General features: G+C 41.7%; 2 protein-coding genes across 6 annotated transcripts in view; both read right to left on the bottom strand.

The window, feature by feature from the left end:
- Positions 1 to 15,679, bottom strand: part of LOC117553119 (zinc finger protein 79-like) — a 51,326-nt gene that overhangs the window by 13,521 nt on the left and 22,126 nt on the right. The window contains exons 2-3 of one of the 4 annotated variants that reach the window (XM_034226916.1): positions 12,221 to 12,614; positions 10,908 to 12,172 (exon numbers count right to left, since the gene is read on the bottom strand). The exons of 1 other annotated variant lie outside the window; for it this stretch is intronic. In XM_034226916.1, coding sequence (XP_034082807.1) covers positions 11,275 to 12,172; positions 12,221 to 12,614 — 1,292 coding nt within the window. In that variant the 3' untranslated portion in view covers positions 10,908 to 11,274. Of the gene's footprint in view, positions 1 to 10,907; positions 12,615 to 15,679 lie in introns of those variants that run through there. 2 more of the 4 variants (XM_034226915.1, XM_034226914.1) reach the window with 2 other exon arrangements.
- On the bottom strand, positions 815 to 6,686 carry LOC117553121. 2 transcript variants are annotated; one of them, XM_034226920.1, is made up of 5 exons: positions 6,500 to 6,686; positions 6,278 to 6,337; positions 6,080 to 6,169; positions 5,570 to 5,971; positions 815 to 5,452 (listed from the first exon to the last, which is right to left on the bottom strand). In XM_034226920.1, exon 5 carries the CDS (start codon positions 5,278 to 5,280, stop codon positions 4,147 to 4,149), a length of 1,134 nt encoding a protein of 377 aa, XP_034082811.1. In that variant the 5' UTR covers positions 5,281 to 5,452; positions 5,570 to 5,971; positions 6,080 to 6,169; positions 6,278 to 6,337; positions 6,500 to 6,686; the 3' UTR covers positions 815 to 4,146. Both variants share the same exon structure in this region, with proteins under 2 accessions (XP_034082811.1, XP_034082812.1).

The raw sequence follows: 15,679 nt of genomic DNA, 5'->3' as shown, positions 1-15,679 counted from the left end.
CATCTTTTGACTCATGATCGAGTGAGCCCTCCTAAAAGTTGTCCTAAAATGGGGATCACAGCACCAAGCAGCGGCAAAAGAAAACCTCCAGATTGTTTTCTTAAGGCCGTGAATTTAGTTTTTAAGTTGGTCTTTTTATCGGCCAAGAGTTTGAACATTTTCTTTTGTTTCTTGAGCTTCTTATACTGAGCGCCTGATAGTGGAATGTTACCCTTTAAAAGATTTAGAGACACCTCACAGAGTGATTGAAGAAAATCCGTGGAGCAGTTCTTGAGAATATCCTTGCGCCTCGATGCCTTTGCGTTACACAAAGCCTTCAGCAGAGGCATGTTTCTTTTTAAACGGGCCGACATACTGTTTCAAGTTTTCGTTTTTGGTACATAAACAACTGGCCACTGATTAGGTAGTGCTCCCGATCTAAGTCTGTAGATGTCTGGACAGCTGGGGGTCATGTCTACGATTAAATAACCGTGAGGTTCCGTTGTAGCGTCTTCAAAACTTTGTAGGAAAAATGATTTATTACCCGGGTGTATTTGTTGAGCAAGTATGTTCATCTGTAATCTGTCTCTGGGGTTTTTAAACAAGACCATGTAATTAGTATTCAAACTAATGGTACGACTGTTTTTCCCCTGATGAAAAACATTTTGGGTAAGCATGATAACGCTCATATTTCTGTGATGATGGTATTGGGTGAAAAGTCTGACTACTTCAGGATGCTCCGAGGCCTGAAATATAACATCGTCCAATATAATCAAATGACTTTGATCAGGAGGAAATAGAGATTAATCTTGAAATGATTCAGGCAAATCTTTGATGAACTTTATATTTTTATTCTTTTCCTGCAGTTCAGCATACATGGGCTGGAAAAAAGTATAAATCCACACAATATTTTGAGGCTTCACATCCATTACATGAATACAATTTTGCAATACATTCTTGACAAAAAAAGTTTTTCCGCACCCGCTGGGGCCCACGACTAAACAAGAAAAAGGAACTTGTAGTCGGGGCTCAAAATCAATTTGACGGGGTGAAAACATTTTGTCTCAATACCCAAAAGGCAAAGTATTTCCTCCGTCTAGCAGACGTCTCTTATCAAACACAACTCGGAACTTTTTGGTGAATGACACATTTCTCAAAACGAAACCCTCTTTATTCCGTACAATGTTGTGTTGCTGGGCCTGAAGACACCTCCCCCTCTCAGAGTTTTGAACGTAGCCTTCCACCAGATCTGTCAGACTGTCAAAGTTCACTCGTTCACAACATTCGTGCGTTTGTGTAATGCCTTTCACACGCATCACAACCTTTTTTTGATTTTTAGTCTGATAGGCATAACTTTTAGGGCCTGCTGAAACAAACTCTGCAATTGTGTCGCCCCCCAGTTCGTCTGTCAGATCCCCCAGATAAACCCCCATGGGCAGTGGAGTCTCACCCGGTCTCGTCACATAGATGATACTGTCTGTGTCGTAGTAGAAGACTCTGTGCTGTAATTTCTCCAATTCACTGTACAGTTTCAGCCTGGCATACGCAGTGGTAAATGCTGCAATGAATATGTTATCTACCTTGTTGGGAGGAGAATAGCATTTTTCACCGTAGCACCACTGAACAAGAGCCGTTCTGTCGTTGAGGAATGAGAAATACCTTATGTTTAGCTGAAAACAAGAGGTTAAGAAATTCTTCTGTTTTGGTCACAATCTTAGTCTGAGTCAGGTTGTTTCTCTGGGCAAATTTACCCCAGAAACTGTTGAGACATAGTTTTGCCACTTGTCTTTGGCTGGATTTGATTTGATTTTATCTGCATCCAGCAAGATACCCTGCTTAGCATGATAGTCTGTCACATACTTTTGTCTGCTCTCATCATCTGTGGCCTCTGAAGGGTAACCTGATGCTTCTTGTTTACCTTTCAAAAATGTGTGTATATAGTCTACAAAAATGCTGTCACTTTTCTTCTCAAAATGCCACACCTCTGTGATCTGAGTCATCTCGTATTGTCATACTGATATTTTGTACGAACTGTAAAGTCCACTGAGACAAATGTAACATTTGTGATATTGGGCTATATAAATAAACATTGATTGATTGATCTTGTATCCCATGTCCATGCTTTGGTGAATTCTGTGGTCACCCAAACTCCTGTTAATGCTCTTTCCTCTTTGCAGGGCCTCTTTCCTCTTTGCAGGGCCCCTGTTGGTTGTTAAGCTCAGCGCATGTACGGCATAAGGTGAACACTAGCTTACCCGCTGCAGTTCGGTAGGGCAGGACAGGAAAGTAAAGACCCCTGGGAGGGTCTACTGTGGCTCTGATTAACCCAAAATAACTGCGAGGGTCTTTGAAATCTCGGAATATGAGCTGGGGGTGTCCAAGGGGATATAGGCCTGTACAGTTTACAAAAGGGTAGAGTGAAGTGAAATCACAATAATGAACCAATTCATCTGCCGCTGTCGTGTGCCTCAGCTTTACAGCACATGTCCTCCCCCCGTATAGAGCATCGCGGGGGGTCAATGGTTCTGACGCTTTGTATTCCCTGAGGAAAGCCTGTAAATCTTGGTTGGATTTTTTCATCTCAACCCATGTATGCTCACGCATAACGATCACTTTGGCCCCGTGAACAGACTGTAGCTCATGCAGCTTTTCCTCACTAGCAGCATGGAGCTGCTCAAATGTGCCACCTGTCAAGGGGTTTTTCTCATGGCCCTTGTAGCAAGATGGACACCCGTGATAGAAGCAACCAAGAAATTCCCAGACAATCTTGCCCCCGGCTACTTCGGCAAAACCATCCACGACAAAACGTCCCACTCGTTTTTCTCCTTCGTTCAACGCATGTTGAATAAATACACCTTCTGTTTGGGCTATCCACTCCAGCCATTGAACACCTGCGTCCGAGTACGTCTTGTTTTCACGGCGGTAGTCGTCGGGTGGGGGTATTGCCAGGGTTTTGGGTGGTAGAAAGTTGGTGGTAAAAACGTTCATACACGCAGAAGCTATGGTCGCACAACTCCTGTCTCTGCGAGAAACCCTTTTTGAAATAAAGTGGCTCCCTGGGCAAGAATGTCCACATCGTTTTTACAGTAAAGCAGTGCCTGCTTTTGAAAATCAAAAGTACCCGTGCGTACCGTCTCATACCAGGTGAAAAAGTCACTTTTTTCATCAGTTGTCATGCGTTCAATCCCATAACAGTGTGCTGGGGGGTAAGGTCCGATATAACTCAGATTAGCCTTAGAGCTGAAACTGTGTGGGAAGTATCCCTTGATTTTATCTTCAAATCCCAAAGCTTTTGGCATTGCTGCTAAACGCATAGAGAGATAAGACAGTGAGTCTATGTACTTTTGTCCGAAATCCTGGTCAGTAAAAGAGGTCACTTTACTTCCTTGCATTATCAAAGAGGGTTTTAACCCTTGCTCTAACATTGCATTGATAATGAGATAGCTGTCAAAACCCTTAGCATTGTGAGCGATGAAGGTTGCATTTTTTAACTTTGGACGCCTAAAGTGTGCCAGAAACTGCAGTGCACAGTCGGTGCCCTCCGAGACCCAAATTTCACCCGCAAGGGTTTTTGTGCACACCAGGAAGGGGACATGTACACCATCTGCCCCAGCCATTGTTTCAAAATCATAAAACACAATGTTGTCATTGGGTTCTGTCTCTTTGGGCAACACTCCGATGTAACACAGATGTTTTTCACCATCGGCTGTAGAAGCAGAGGGTAATTTTTCCTTGCATGTCTTACATTTTTTCACCGCACACTTGTGTGTTTTATCTGCACTACTCTTGGGAGTGTAGTAGGAAAGTTGACAATCTACACACTTTTTGTGTAAATCGCAGTTACTGGCAATGTCTGATGATCTCTGTGTCTGTTTTTTATGTCGAGAGTGACAGCCAGCCGTACGACACGTTTTGTTACAGTCTTTACAAAAGATGGGTTTAAACTCGTCCAGAGTACATGAGGGGTCAAGACAGACATAACAATGACCGGTACAGGAATGATGCCATTGAGAGCTGTAGCCTGTGTAACAATGTTCACAGACAAATGCAGAGCCTAAAAACCCCTTCAAGTTTTTAATCCCATAGTAGTGGTTTTTGAAGAGAAACAAAAACACAGTTTTGTCTCGTTTGGGACCCTCTGTCTGGAATTTACAGTGAGTACGATCTTCATCGCCTCTGTAAAATACCACAATCTTGCATTTTAAACTCTTCGAATTTAACAATGTCGTTGAATGTCACAGCTGTCTGATCTGTCAAACCCACCCTCCTTTGAATATCTTTACCACCTTCAAAACCTTCTTTATCAGTGAGGTTGTCATACAACAACAGTGCTAAATTAATAGCAAAACACAGCAGGTTGGACGGATTCTGTACAACGTACAGAAAACGCCTCTTCTTTTTAACAATCTCATTGTCCAACATTTTACCAGCCAATCTTTTAGCACCACCACCACGGGGGGATTGTACAATTTGCACCACTAACTCGAGGTTACTGTCTGCCATTACCTCCAAATTTGACTGTACAGCATTGAACAGGGCCTCCTCAAAATCAGCTAGATTATCATCATTAGCATTCAAAATGGCTGACACATTAGCCTGTAGCTGCTCGCCCCGGAGCTCAACCTGAACAATATCTTCCCTCTCTGCCCGTGAAAAAGCATCATTTACCATATCTTGTACATTGTTCATCAGAACCTCATAATAGGATGTAAAGTCTGCTTCATCATCATTAGGAGGGGTTAGGACTAGAGACTGACGCAGTTCTGTGTTATTGAATACAGGTCGAGACAAAACACTTGGTGTGGCATTTCGGTTAGCCCCCCCTCCATGTTGTAACGAGGGGGCTGGTGATTCTGAAGCATTCGGGGTGTCATTCTGATCAACATGTCCACCACTTTGCATGGAGCAAACTGGCGATTCTGAGTCACTCGGCGTGTCCCTAGCATATCCACCATTCTGCACGGTGGAAACTGGTGATTCCGCAATGGTTGAAGCTATGCTATTTACTCCATTCAGATGGCGTACTCCGTCTGCGAGCTGATTTAAAAGCCCTAGACCAGGGTAAGTGTCAGAGTCTTGATAGCATTCTAATACCCATTCCAAAGCGCTATCTAAGGTTGTGAGATGGCTTGAGTTTGTTTGTGATGAGATGGGAGGTTCTTCGTCGTTTAACTCACTGATATTGTCTGAACACTGAGGAAATGACATATCTCCATACACGAATTCCTCATCACTGCTTAGTTCATTTATGTCGTTTATAGACTGAAGAAAAGAAATTTCTCTATCTGCTAAATCATCCATGTTTGACCGTTTATGAAACCAAATCAGAAATACATTTGTTACAGCTGAAGAAACATACCGGTCGGTTACATCGGCATCAATTTACATGAGACCCTCCAGCTTATTCAGTGGGTGTGTCCATAAAGTTGGCAATAACAGCAGTGGGGGTCCTCCTGGTAATAGCTTGACTGATCTATACAGAAAAAAGACAGAGAAAAAGAAGGCTAAGTATTTGAAAAACACATGATTATACATTTAACAACTATTCATTTATCAAACATCTTGTAAAATAACCATAAAACTCATTTACCGGGGTGATATCTCGTCAGGAGGGGATCTGTGAGGAGTGCTATATCGACCTGAATCTCACGTAGAGTCTGTGCTGATAGTTCACCCTCGACCTGAGGACTAGGGGGTGAGTCTGTCTGACTCGATATGAGCATGTCTGGTTGTAACTCAAAGTCATCCAGATAGGCACTGTAAGTGTCAAAATCGGCCTGCAGTTCTGGTGGAATTTGCAGGAAGGTTTCAGATCCGAGCGGTTGCAGGGGGGCGTTGAAAAGGGTGTATGCCTGGTTATCTGTGTCCCGGGGGAGGGTGACGGCTGTCCTCAGGGGGTCTGCTGTTATCTCAAAGGGTAGATTGTGTGTGGACTCCACAGGGGAAAAGTTTTGATACACAGACCCTCCGTCAGTGTTGTAGACTTCATCACCTTTTTTTAACAAAAGAGTAAAAAAAAAAAACGTTATTCGGGGATACTTTGCACATAAAAAACATATTTGATTTCAAAATAAAATACAATTAGTTTAAATATACTCACTTTCCACAGGGGGTGAATTAAGGTAGGCTCCAAGTACAAAGCATATTATTTCCAATACTAACGGCCTTATCTGACTCAGAGTATCCTGAGCTGAGACACACAAAAAGATTTGATTAGAATCTACACCATATTACTTTACACTTTTCTAATAAAAAAACATGTTAAAAAGTAAAATAAAAATAAAAAACAGAAACTCACCTAGTATTTCAATAATCCTATGACCCCATACATTAGGGTTCTCATCATACAAGGTCTCTACTGCAAACAGAAAAAACACAACATTTTTTTTAAGTATCTAATAATATACTATCCACATAATATATATATATATATATATATATATATATATATATATATATATATATATATATATATAAACAACATTTAATAATTACATGATATTATAAGATAAGTACTTACCACATTGTTTTGTGATGGCATCCAGGTCAATAAAGCGCAGAGCTGGAATGGTAGGATAATTCAACCTCTGGTTTTCTTCAGCTGTAGAGATCATGTCGCCTTATAAAACCCCAAATAACAGTGCCATGTCATGGCCTACAAAAAACTGACCAATCGATGAGACCTTTTATCCAGGTAACTAGCTATGCGTCTTCTTACAGCTTTTCTTTTGTTCTGATCAGCCACTTGGAGCCGTCATGGAGTGAAATGGAGTAGAAACACATTTTAAAGAAAACTTCTCTTTTATGAATACAGCAACATTATAATATTACCACCTCACATAACCTCATATTGGGTTTCCTTATAGTGTGTAAAGTAATTATATTAAAAAAAAGACAAAGATCATGTTTTTAAATTGTTTTATTATTTCCCTCTTCAGAGAGACTTTTCCTCTAGTTAATAAAAGTAATTACACATTAGTTCACAAATCCATACAACTAAAAGAGAATATCCTTAGGTATCACTATTAAAACCTAAATAAGATCTTTTGAAAATAACATGAATAACCTCTTTGCAAACAGATACTTCTTGTAGTTAACAGTTTCACAAAAACTTGAAAAGAAACATCTTTAGCCAGCACACATCATTTAAAACAAAACTTGAATCAAATCTAGAGGACAATAACGTTTTTAGATGTCTTGGTGAGTGAAAATTAATGGCTGTTTTTATTTAATTTGAGCTTATTTCTTTTTTTTAAAACTAACTTCATCCCTCTCTTCTCATCTCACAGAGAGTGTCTTAATTAACATAATTATTTACACCCCAGGCTTATCTCAACCCCCACATCAAGGGGGGGGGGGGGCTCCAACGTGTGTGTGTGTGTGTGTGTGTGTGTGTTAATTGTTCTTAAAGGTAGGGGGGTAGGTCATTTTTGGAGAAACCAGCTCGAGTGAGCTAGAATTTGAAAAGTACACAACCGGGGGAAAATCTGCCACTTCCTCACAGAGCCCCTCCTCCAACACACATGACAGTCTCACACATAACTGCAAAGAGACACCTAGATTAACATCAAAGGTTTATAGCACACCAGTGTGAAGTCACACCGGCCTGTTATAACACCTCACATCAAAGGGCAAACACCAAAGGCTAATTAGATTAGACATCATAATTAGATTAGACATCATAACTTAAAAGAGTCTGCCTTAATCAACACATCAAATAATTAGACTACAAAGGGCTCTGAGGGGGGGCCATACAATACAACTTCAAAGAGACTTAATCAACACATCAAAGAATTAGACAACAAAGGCGCTAGCCAGGGGGCTTTTCACATAACACACATCAAAAGGATCTCGAACAAAGGCGCTACACAGGGGGGCATTTCACCCCTACGTGTGATGACCCCTCACCCCCACATCAAAGGATCTCGAACAATGGGAGGCGGGACTTAGCTCATTTGCATAGTTGGGGGCGTGTCCACTTGTCACTTTTTATGCATACTAATGAGACGAAAGCAGCATCATTACTACTACTAACAGCAATGCCTTTCATCCTGGCCAAAGAGAGAGATTCCAGCTTTTGATGGCGACCCGTTAAAATACCCGTCAAGGCTAAAGCTCTAATCCAGGAGCAGTTTGGAAATGAGCAGAAAGTGGCATCTGCATATTTGCAAAAGGCTCTTTCATGGCCTCCTATAAGAACAGAAGATGTTAAGGCTCTGCAAGACTACAGTTTCTTCCTTAGAGCATGTGCAAACGCAATGGAAGAGGTGCAGTATTTCCATGAACTTGACATGGCTGCGAATATGATGATCATAATACGAAAGTTACCTTACCAATTCAGAGACAAGTGGAGAACTTTAGCCTGTGAGCTGCAGGAGAGGAACAGCCGCAGAGCAACATTCTTTGACATCACACACTTCATTGAGAGACAAGTTAAAATCTTAACTGACCCAGTATTTGGAAACATTCAAGATGCTCCCTTCATAACAACAAATACTGCTTTAAACAGATCACAGCCTCGCTCACATTTTGTAGGAACTAGCTTTGCCACCACTGTAGCTCTTGTAGAAAATGAAACCCAGACTGATACTGAATGGAAAGAACACATTCTGACAAGATGGAGGACATGTCTGTGCTGCGGAGGAGGTCACACCTTAGACTCGTGCCTTCAGCTTGAAAAAGGAACACACAAAGAGAAGATCGGCTTCTTGATGGAAAAAGGTGTCTGTTTCGGCTGTTTGTGCGTGGGGCACATTAGCAGAAATTGCAATAAACGAATTTCCTGTTCAAAATGTGGCTTCAAACATCCAACCATACTTCACATCCAATGATGTGAATTTTTTCATTAAAAAATGACAATTTCTTTGAACTGCCACAAAGCTACACCCAAGAGTGCATGCCTGCCAGCAGTGGGAACATTCCTAGACAAGCGGACCTACAGAGATGGCCTCATCTGAAAATGTTAATTTGCCTGAAATAAATGCAGGGATTGGACTGTTGATAGGAACCAATGTTCCTAAGGCCTTGGAACCATTGGAAGTCATACGCAGTGTGGATGACGGACCCTATGCAAGCAGGACAATGCTAGGCTGGACAGTGAATGGACCACTTAAAGGAGAGAGTGGGAATGCAATGGAATTTGACAAACCAGAAGTATCTGTGAACAGAATCTCAGTTGTGAATTTGGATGGACCTTGGCACCAGCAGTTCAGCGCAGACTTCCCTGAATGCAGATTGGAGGAACAAGCTGGAATGTCAAGAGAGGATGTCAAGTTTAAGAAGTTTGCGAAGAGAGTGTTTTTTCAGCAGGAGTCAAAGAAGAAGTGTAAAAGGAAACGTTTTAAAGATGAGAAGAAGCCTCATCTCAAATCCCAACAAAAACCCTCTCCTTCAACGGCTGCTCAGAAAGGCCCCGCTGCAAACAAAGAAATGGAGAACAGGATGAGGTGGACCAACGTGCTCTACAAGGCCGAAGGACTCGGAGTCAAAGACGACGCCGACATGCTGCGAACCTCGTTAAAGGAGTGGGGCGATCAAAGCGAGAATATCGTGGAGAAGATGCAGAAACAGCAGGAAGAGACGGAAGAACATCCAACATCAGTGACATCTTTTCCACAGTATTGACTCTTTTCGACCGACAGACTTAAATGACAATAAGGATTATCTTTGACTGAGCCTAGGTGGTGGTACCTTTTGGCCTAACTGACTTGTGACTCGTACACAGAAAAGAAGAAGGAAAGCTACACATACATGAACTGCAACTGCATGGACTTGATTACCAAGTTATAATTGTCACATGTCTCCCATTTGAATAATTTTAGTAATTATTATGTATACTATCCTAATAATTAGAGGCTGGTGTGTAGGAGCCATGATCACTATTGATTGGTTGGCTTGGGTCACATGGGTATGGGTGGCACTCATTATAATCCTGTTCACCTGCGTGAGGTGTGGGTGTGTGGAAGAGAGGGTGACACAGGTCTGTTGTACTTTTTTGTTGACCGCAAGAGTTAATATTGCTTTGATTATTATAACAATGTAGGCCTATATGTCTGATCACCGAGTTTTTTGTGATTAAATTACAATACTATGAAACAGAGCTTTTGATCTCAGCAAGTACTTTTTTTAGCGTGTCATATACTTCAAACAGGCCCGGCCTCCCTCAGCATCTCAGCGACTTTGTTTCCTGCTGTCGCTACAATACTAAATGATTTACAAATAAACGCCACTGCATATTTACAACTGTTACACATGCTGATGTAACGCAAATGTTTCCAACTTGGGATCAATAAAGTATATCTTATCTTAAGATGATCGATGGCTACTGCCATTTTTGCAAAATTTGCCTCTGAACCTTGACAAGTGCATGTTTCAGGCTTATCAATTAACAACAGGAGGGGTCACAGACATAAGACCAGCTGTTAAATAAAGCTCTTCTGACCTTAGCTGGCATGTGGGTATATATTAATGCTGCCCATTATAGGCAGAAGCAATTTTCACCCATTTATTAAGTATATGTTTTAAATTTGAGTGTTTCCTATCCCCTAAACCTCCAGGGATGTATACAGTTTAATACTGGCAGCTTCTTATAATGAGAAATACGAAAACGTCTTTTAAAACTACAATTCCCAGTAGAAACGTGCCATAGAGAACATGTTGCGAAACACAATAGCCAGCATCTGTAATTCTGGGGACGGGGTGGGGGAGACGGGGACGGGGTGGACCCGTTCAAATCCAGTTTTGGACAGTCTGCCATGGTTCCACCCCATTTCAAGTGCTGTTCGACGCTCTGCGTAACCCTCGGAGCACACTCAAACATCCAATCACAGAGCTTGAGGACTATCACGGGGTTTGTCAAGCGAAGCGGAGAGAATACTTACTTCCGGGTGTAATATTCTATAAAGCAAATGAGCTGCTCCGACCCTCGGTCCTGACAGACTCCAACTTGTGTTTATTAATCAATCAACAATCAGATAACAGCTACATTTATGTAAATCAGAGCTCATTAACAGGAGAGCAAAGATACAAAACATTTAGAAATGAAGAACAATACATCAAATCATCCTATATCTCTACATGGAAACTTGGAGCCCTCAATCCAAAAATAAAATGGTTCATCAACAGCCAGTGGTTAACCTATACATCAGAAAATCAGTATGACAAAAACATTAAACATATTGTCCACCCATGTTGATAAAGATGGAGTTAATTTAAGTCTTATATGAATGTTGTGCAACAATGTTTATCCAGTCAGACAGATTTGTTCACGTGTGAACTGTCATATTTAAGACTTATTCATTGTCCTCCATCAGCTTCTGCAGCCATGTGTTCAGCTGAGCTGCTGATTGGAGGATCTGCCTCTCTGTTATCCTCAGTTTGAATTGCATTAAGCCGTGAGGACTGACGACCAACACACTTGTGTCTTTTCAAATCACTAAGGCATTTAAATCTTTTGTCACAAACATTGCAGCTGTATATTTCCTCTCTTGTGTGGACTCTCATGTGTCTCTTTAAATGTCCACTATATGAAAAAGCTTTCTTACAGACTGAGCAGCTGTATGGTTTCTCTCCTGTGTGGGTTCTCATGTGTCCCTTTAAATGTGCACTCTGTGAAAAAGCTTTCTTACAGACTGAGCAGGTGTATGGTTTTTCTCCTGTGTGGATTCTCATGTGTTGTTTAAAACCGCCACTCTCTGAAAAGGATTTCTTACAGACTGAGCAGCTGTATGGTTTCTCTCCTGTGTGAATTCTCATGTGTACCTTTGCACTTATATTATATGAAAAAGCTTTCTTACAGACTGAGCAGCTGTGAGGTTTCTCTCCTGTGTGGACTCGCATGTGGTCCTTTAAACCTCCACTCTGTGAAAAAGCTTTCTTACAGACTGAGCAGCTGTGTGGTTTCTCTCCTGTGTGGATTCTCATGTGTCCAGTTAAATGTCCACTCTGTGAAAAAGCTTTCTTACAGACTGAGCAGCTGTGTGGTTTCTCTCCTGTGTGGATTATCATGTGTTTCATAATATCTCCTTTCCGTGCAAAATATTTCGTACAAACGGAGCACCCAAATTGTTTCTTTTCATTACTACGTCGTTGATCACTGACAGATTCATGTCTATTTTTCATTGAGTTTGAGACTGAGGCAGGTTCTCTGGTCTCTTTCCAATCAGCACAGTCTTCAGTGTCAGGTTCAGAACAGTCTCCAGTGTCAGGTTCAGAACAGTCTCCAGTGTCAGGTTCAGAACAGTCTCCAGTGTCAGGTTCAGAACAGTCTCCAGTGTCACCCTCAATCTTTGGTTGTAAACTGCTCTCTGGATCCGAGTTACTGGCTGGTTCTGGTCCTCGACAGTCATCTCCATCAGCTTCTGTTTCCATGTGTTCAGTTTGTCTTTGATGAGGCTGTGGGGACTGAGGTTTCTCTTTATCATCTTCACTCTTCACAGCGTCAGGAGTGAAAGTGGACTTGGTGATATCAGCCTCCTCCTGGTCCTGAAGCTGCTCTCCTTCCGGACTGATCCTGAGTTCCTCCGGTTCCTGCTTAATGTGTGGGGGGGGCTCTGGGTCCTCCTGGTCCAGACTGGTGCTCCACGCCTGCTGGTCATGGAGAAGCTCTTCTTTAACCACCACCAGCTGCTTGACGTCTGCAGGGAACAGGAAACACACAAAACATGTCTAATTTTGTTGGCTCAATTCACCTTATGTAGCCCAGCCCCTTTCCACTTCCAGTTCCAGTTCCAGTTAAAAATGAAAAAGGGGTTTTTCTTCTGGTTTAGCACTAGCTGCAATGTAAACAATGAATTGTATTTGGGATCGTTCACAGATACACTACGCCTACAGTATAGAATGAAAATACTCTTTTACAAATTAAAATCCTGCAATCAAACCTCATTTAAGTAAAAGTATGCAAGTATTATCCAAACATTTTATGGCACCTTCTTATGTAAAAGTAATGATGGTGCAGTAAAATGTTCCCTGTCAGTGTTTCATTATTTTGTATGCAGCATTTTACTGCTGTACATGTTTAAAGTAGCGCTTGTATAAATGATTATAGATGAGGGAACCTGCTAAATATTAAAATATGTGTGTTTTTTTATATACAGTACCAGTCAAAAGTTTGGACACCTTCTCATTCAATGGTTTGTTGATTTTAATTTGTTTCTACTTTGTAGATTAATACTGAAGACATCAAAACTATGAAAGAACACATATGGAATTATTTAGTTAACAAAAACGTGTTAAAAAAAAAATCAAGAATATGATTTTTATTCTAGATTCTTCAAAGTAGCCCTCTTCTGACTTGATGACAGCTTTGCACACTGAGCTTCTCTCAGTTTGCTTCATGAGGTCGTCACCTGGAATGGTTTTCAATTAACACGTGTGTCTTGTCAAGAGTCAATTTGTGGAATTACTTGCCTTCTTAATGTGTTTGAGACCATCAGTTGTGTTGTGCAGAGGTACACAGTGGAAATCCCTATTTGACTGCTGTTGTAATCCATATTATGGCAAGAACCACTCAACTCAGTAAAGAGAAACGGCCGTCCATCATCACTTTAAGAAATGAAGGCCAGTCGATCCAGAAAATGTCAAGAACTTTGAATGTATCCTCAAGTGCAGTCGTAAAAACCAACGAACGCTATGATGAAACTGGCTCTCATGAGGAACTCCCCGGGAAAGGAAGAGCAAGAGTTACCTCTGCTGCAGAGGATAAATACACGAGTTACCAGCCTCAGAAACCGCAAATGAAAGCACCTCAGATTAGAGCCCACATCAATTATCACAGAGCTCAAGGAGCAGACAATCTTAACATCCACTGTTCAGAGGAGACTGTGTGAATCAGGCCTTCATGGTCCAATTGCTGCAAAGATCCACTACTGAGGATGAACAACAAGAGGAGGAAGTGAGATGGTGGGGGGTGGGGGGGGAATTCAAGGCACACTGAACCAGCATGGCTACCGCAGCATTCTGCAGTAGCCTGCAAAATATAAATCGTATTCTGGATTTCTTTAACACTTTTTTGTTTACTAGACAATTCCATATGTGTTTTTTTATAGTTTTGATGTCGTCAGTATAAATCTACAATGTAGAACCAATTTAAATAAATAAAAAACTTGAGATTTGTCCAAACTTTTGACTGCGTCTAATACTAGTGTATAATCTCTCTCAAAATATATATTCTGTGTATATATATATATTTTGTTAGGGAATCATTTGCTTAGGTATTCAACCTTCGACACAGTTAATAGTTTTCTCTTCTCACTGTCTCTTTTCCCATGGCATAGTTCTACGGCGAGGGCCAGCTTGGCGCATTGTTGTTGCCAGCTTATCACCGAGCACAAGCTGACATGAGATAGTTTATTATTCAGGGTCATCTAGAGGCCTTTCTTTTATCTGGAACGTAGGTTCCCTGGCGCACATTATTTTCTATGTACCAGAGCTCTAGTTAGATTCAGGGTCTGTATTTGTTTAGTCTCGCTGATAAAGAATGTTGATTATTACACTCCGAACTAGTTAAAACCTGGAACTACAGAAGAGTTCTTCAGAATTGGTTTGGCATCTCAACCGTGTGGTCAGATTGTGGCCCGTGACATGTCTTGTGAATTCTCCGGCCAAAGCTCCAAATAAACTGTCAGTTTGCCATCAAAGCTCCAGCTCTCCTCCTCGTGTCTCTCTGAGTCCCGTCTCCAATTGCTTCAGAAGTTTCGCCGACATATACAGTGGGGCAAAAAAGTATTTAGTCAGCCACCAATTGTGCAAGTTCTCCCACTTAAAAAGATGAGAGGCCTGTAATTTTCATCCTAGGTATACCTCAACTATGAGAGACAAAATGAGAAAAACATTTTTTTCCAGAAAATCACATTGTCGGATTTTTAAAGAATTTATTTGCAAATTATGGTGGAAAATAAGGATTTGGTCAATAGGCGCATTCACACCGCAGTACTTTTCCCACAAAGGTTCATCAGAACTTAGTTCATGAGTTCTCATGAACTATGTACAGATCGCGTTCACACCGGATTAGTCCTTGGGGGAGGATTAGGCAAATGAAGCCGCTGACGTCACTTCTTCTTCTTCTGCTTTGGGTTTACTGGCAGGCCGCAAACCACTTCACGGCGTATACTGCCGCCCAAAGTCCCCGGCCGGAAGACCCCGAAGTTGGGGACTAGCTTCAGTAGAAGCTGCTGGGAGTCCCAGCAGCTTCTACTGAAGCCTTCTGAGTAAATCGCCAGAACGCCGACACCTCCTCATCTCCACCGCTCCCATGTTTTATTTTGTGTTGCCATAAGAATCTCTCTGCGTTTCTGCGCTGGGCTAATGCTAATGCGAGGATAATAAAATGGCGGCTTTTTGGGAGTTTTACGGGGCGTGGTTTGCAATCCGCCCTGCCAATCAGACATAGGAACCTTTTTCTCCCACGAAAGTCCCTGCTCTCTAGCAGGGATGGAAAAGGGGGTGAAAAGGTTCTCATGAACTAATTTTAGTTCCGGCTCTTTTTGGTGTGAACGCAACAAATAACAAAAGTTCATCTCAATACTTTGTTATATACCCTTTGTTGGCAATGACAGAGGTCAAACGTTTTCTGTAAGTCTTCACAAGGTTTTCACACACTGTTGCTGGTATTTTGGCCCATTCCTCCATGCAGATCTCCTCTAGAGCAGTGATGTTTTGGGGCTGTCGCTGGGCAACACGGACTTTCAACTCCCTCCAAAGA

Source organism: Gymnodraco acuticeps, unplaced genomic scaffold (genome assembly GCF_902827175.1).
Source record: "Gymnodraco acuticeps unplaced genomic scaffold, fGymAcu1.1, whole genome shotgun sequence".
Lineage (NCBI taxonomy): Eukaryota > Metazoa > Chordata > Actinopteri > Perciformes > Bathydraconidae > Gymnodraco > Gymnodraco acuticeps.
Note: the sequence above shows the minus strand (reverse complement) of the source record. Positions and strands in the feature narration are given on the sequence as shown.

Excerpts from the sequence above, each read along its gene's own strand:
- LOC117553121 (XM_034226920.1), bottom strand. The coding sequence starts at position 5,280 with ATGGATGATTTAGCAGATAGAGAAATTTCTTTTCTTCAGTCTATAAAC.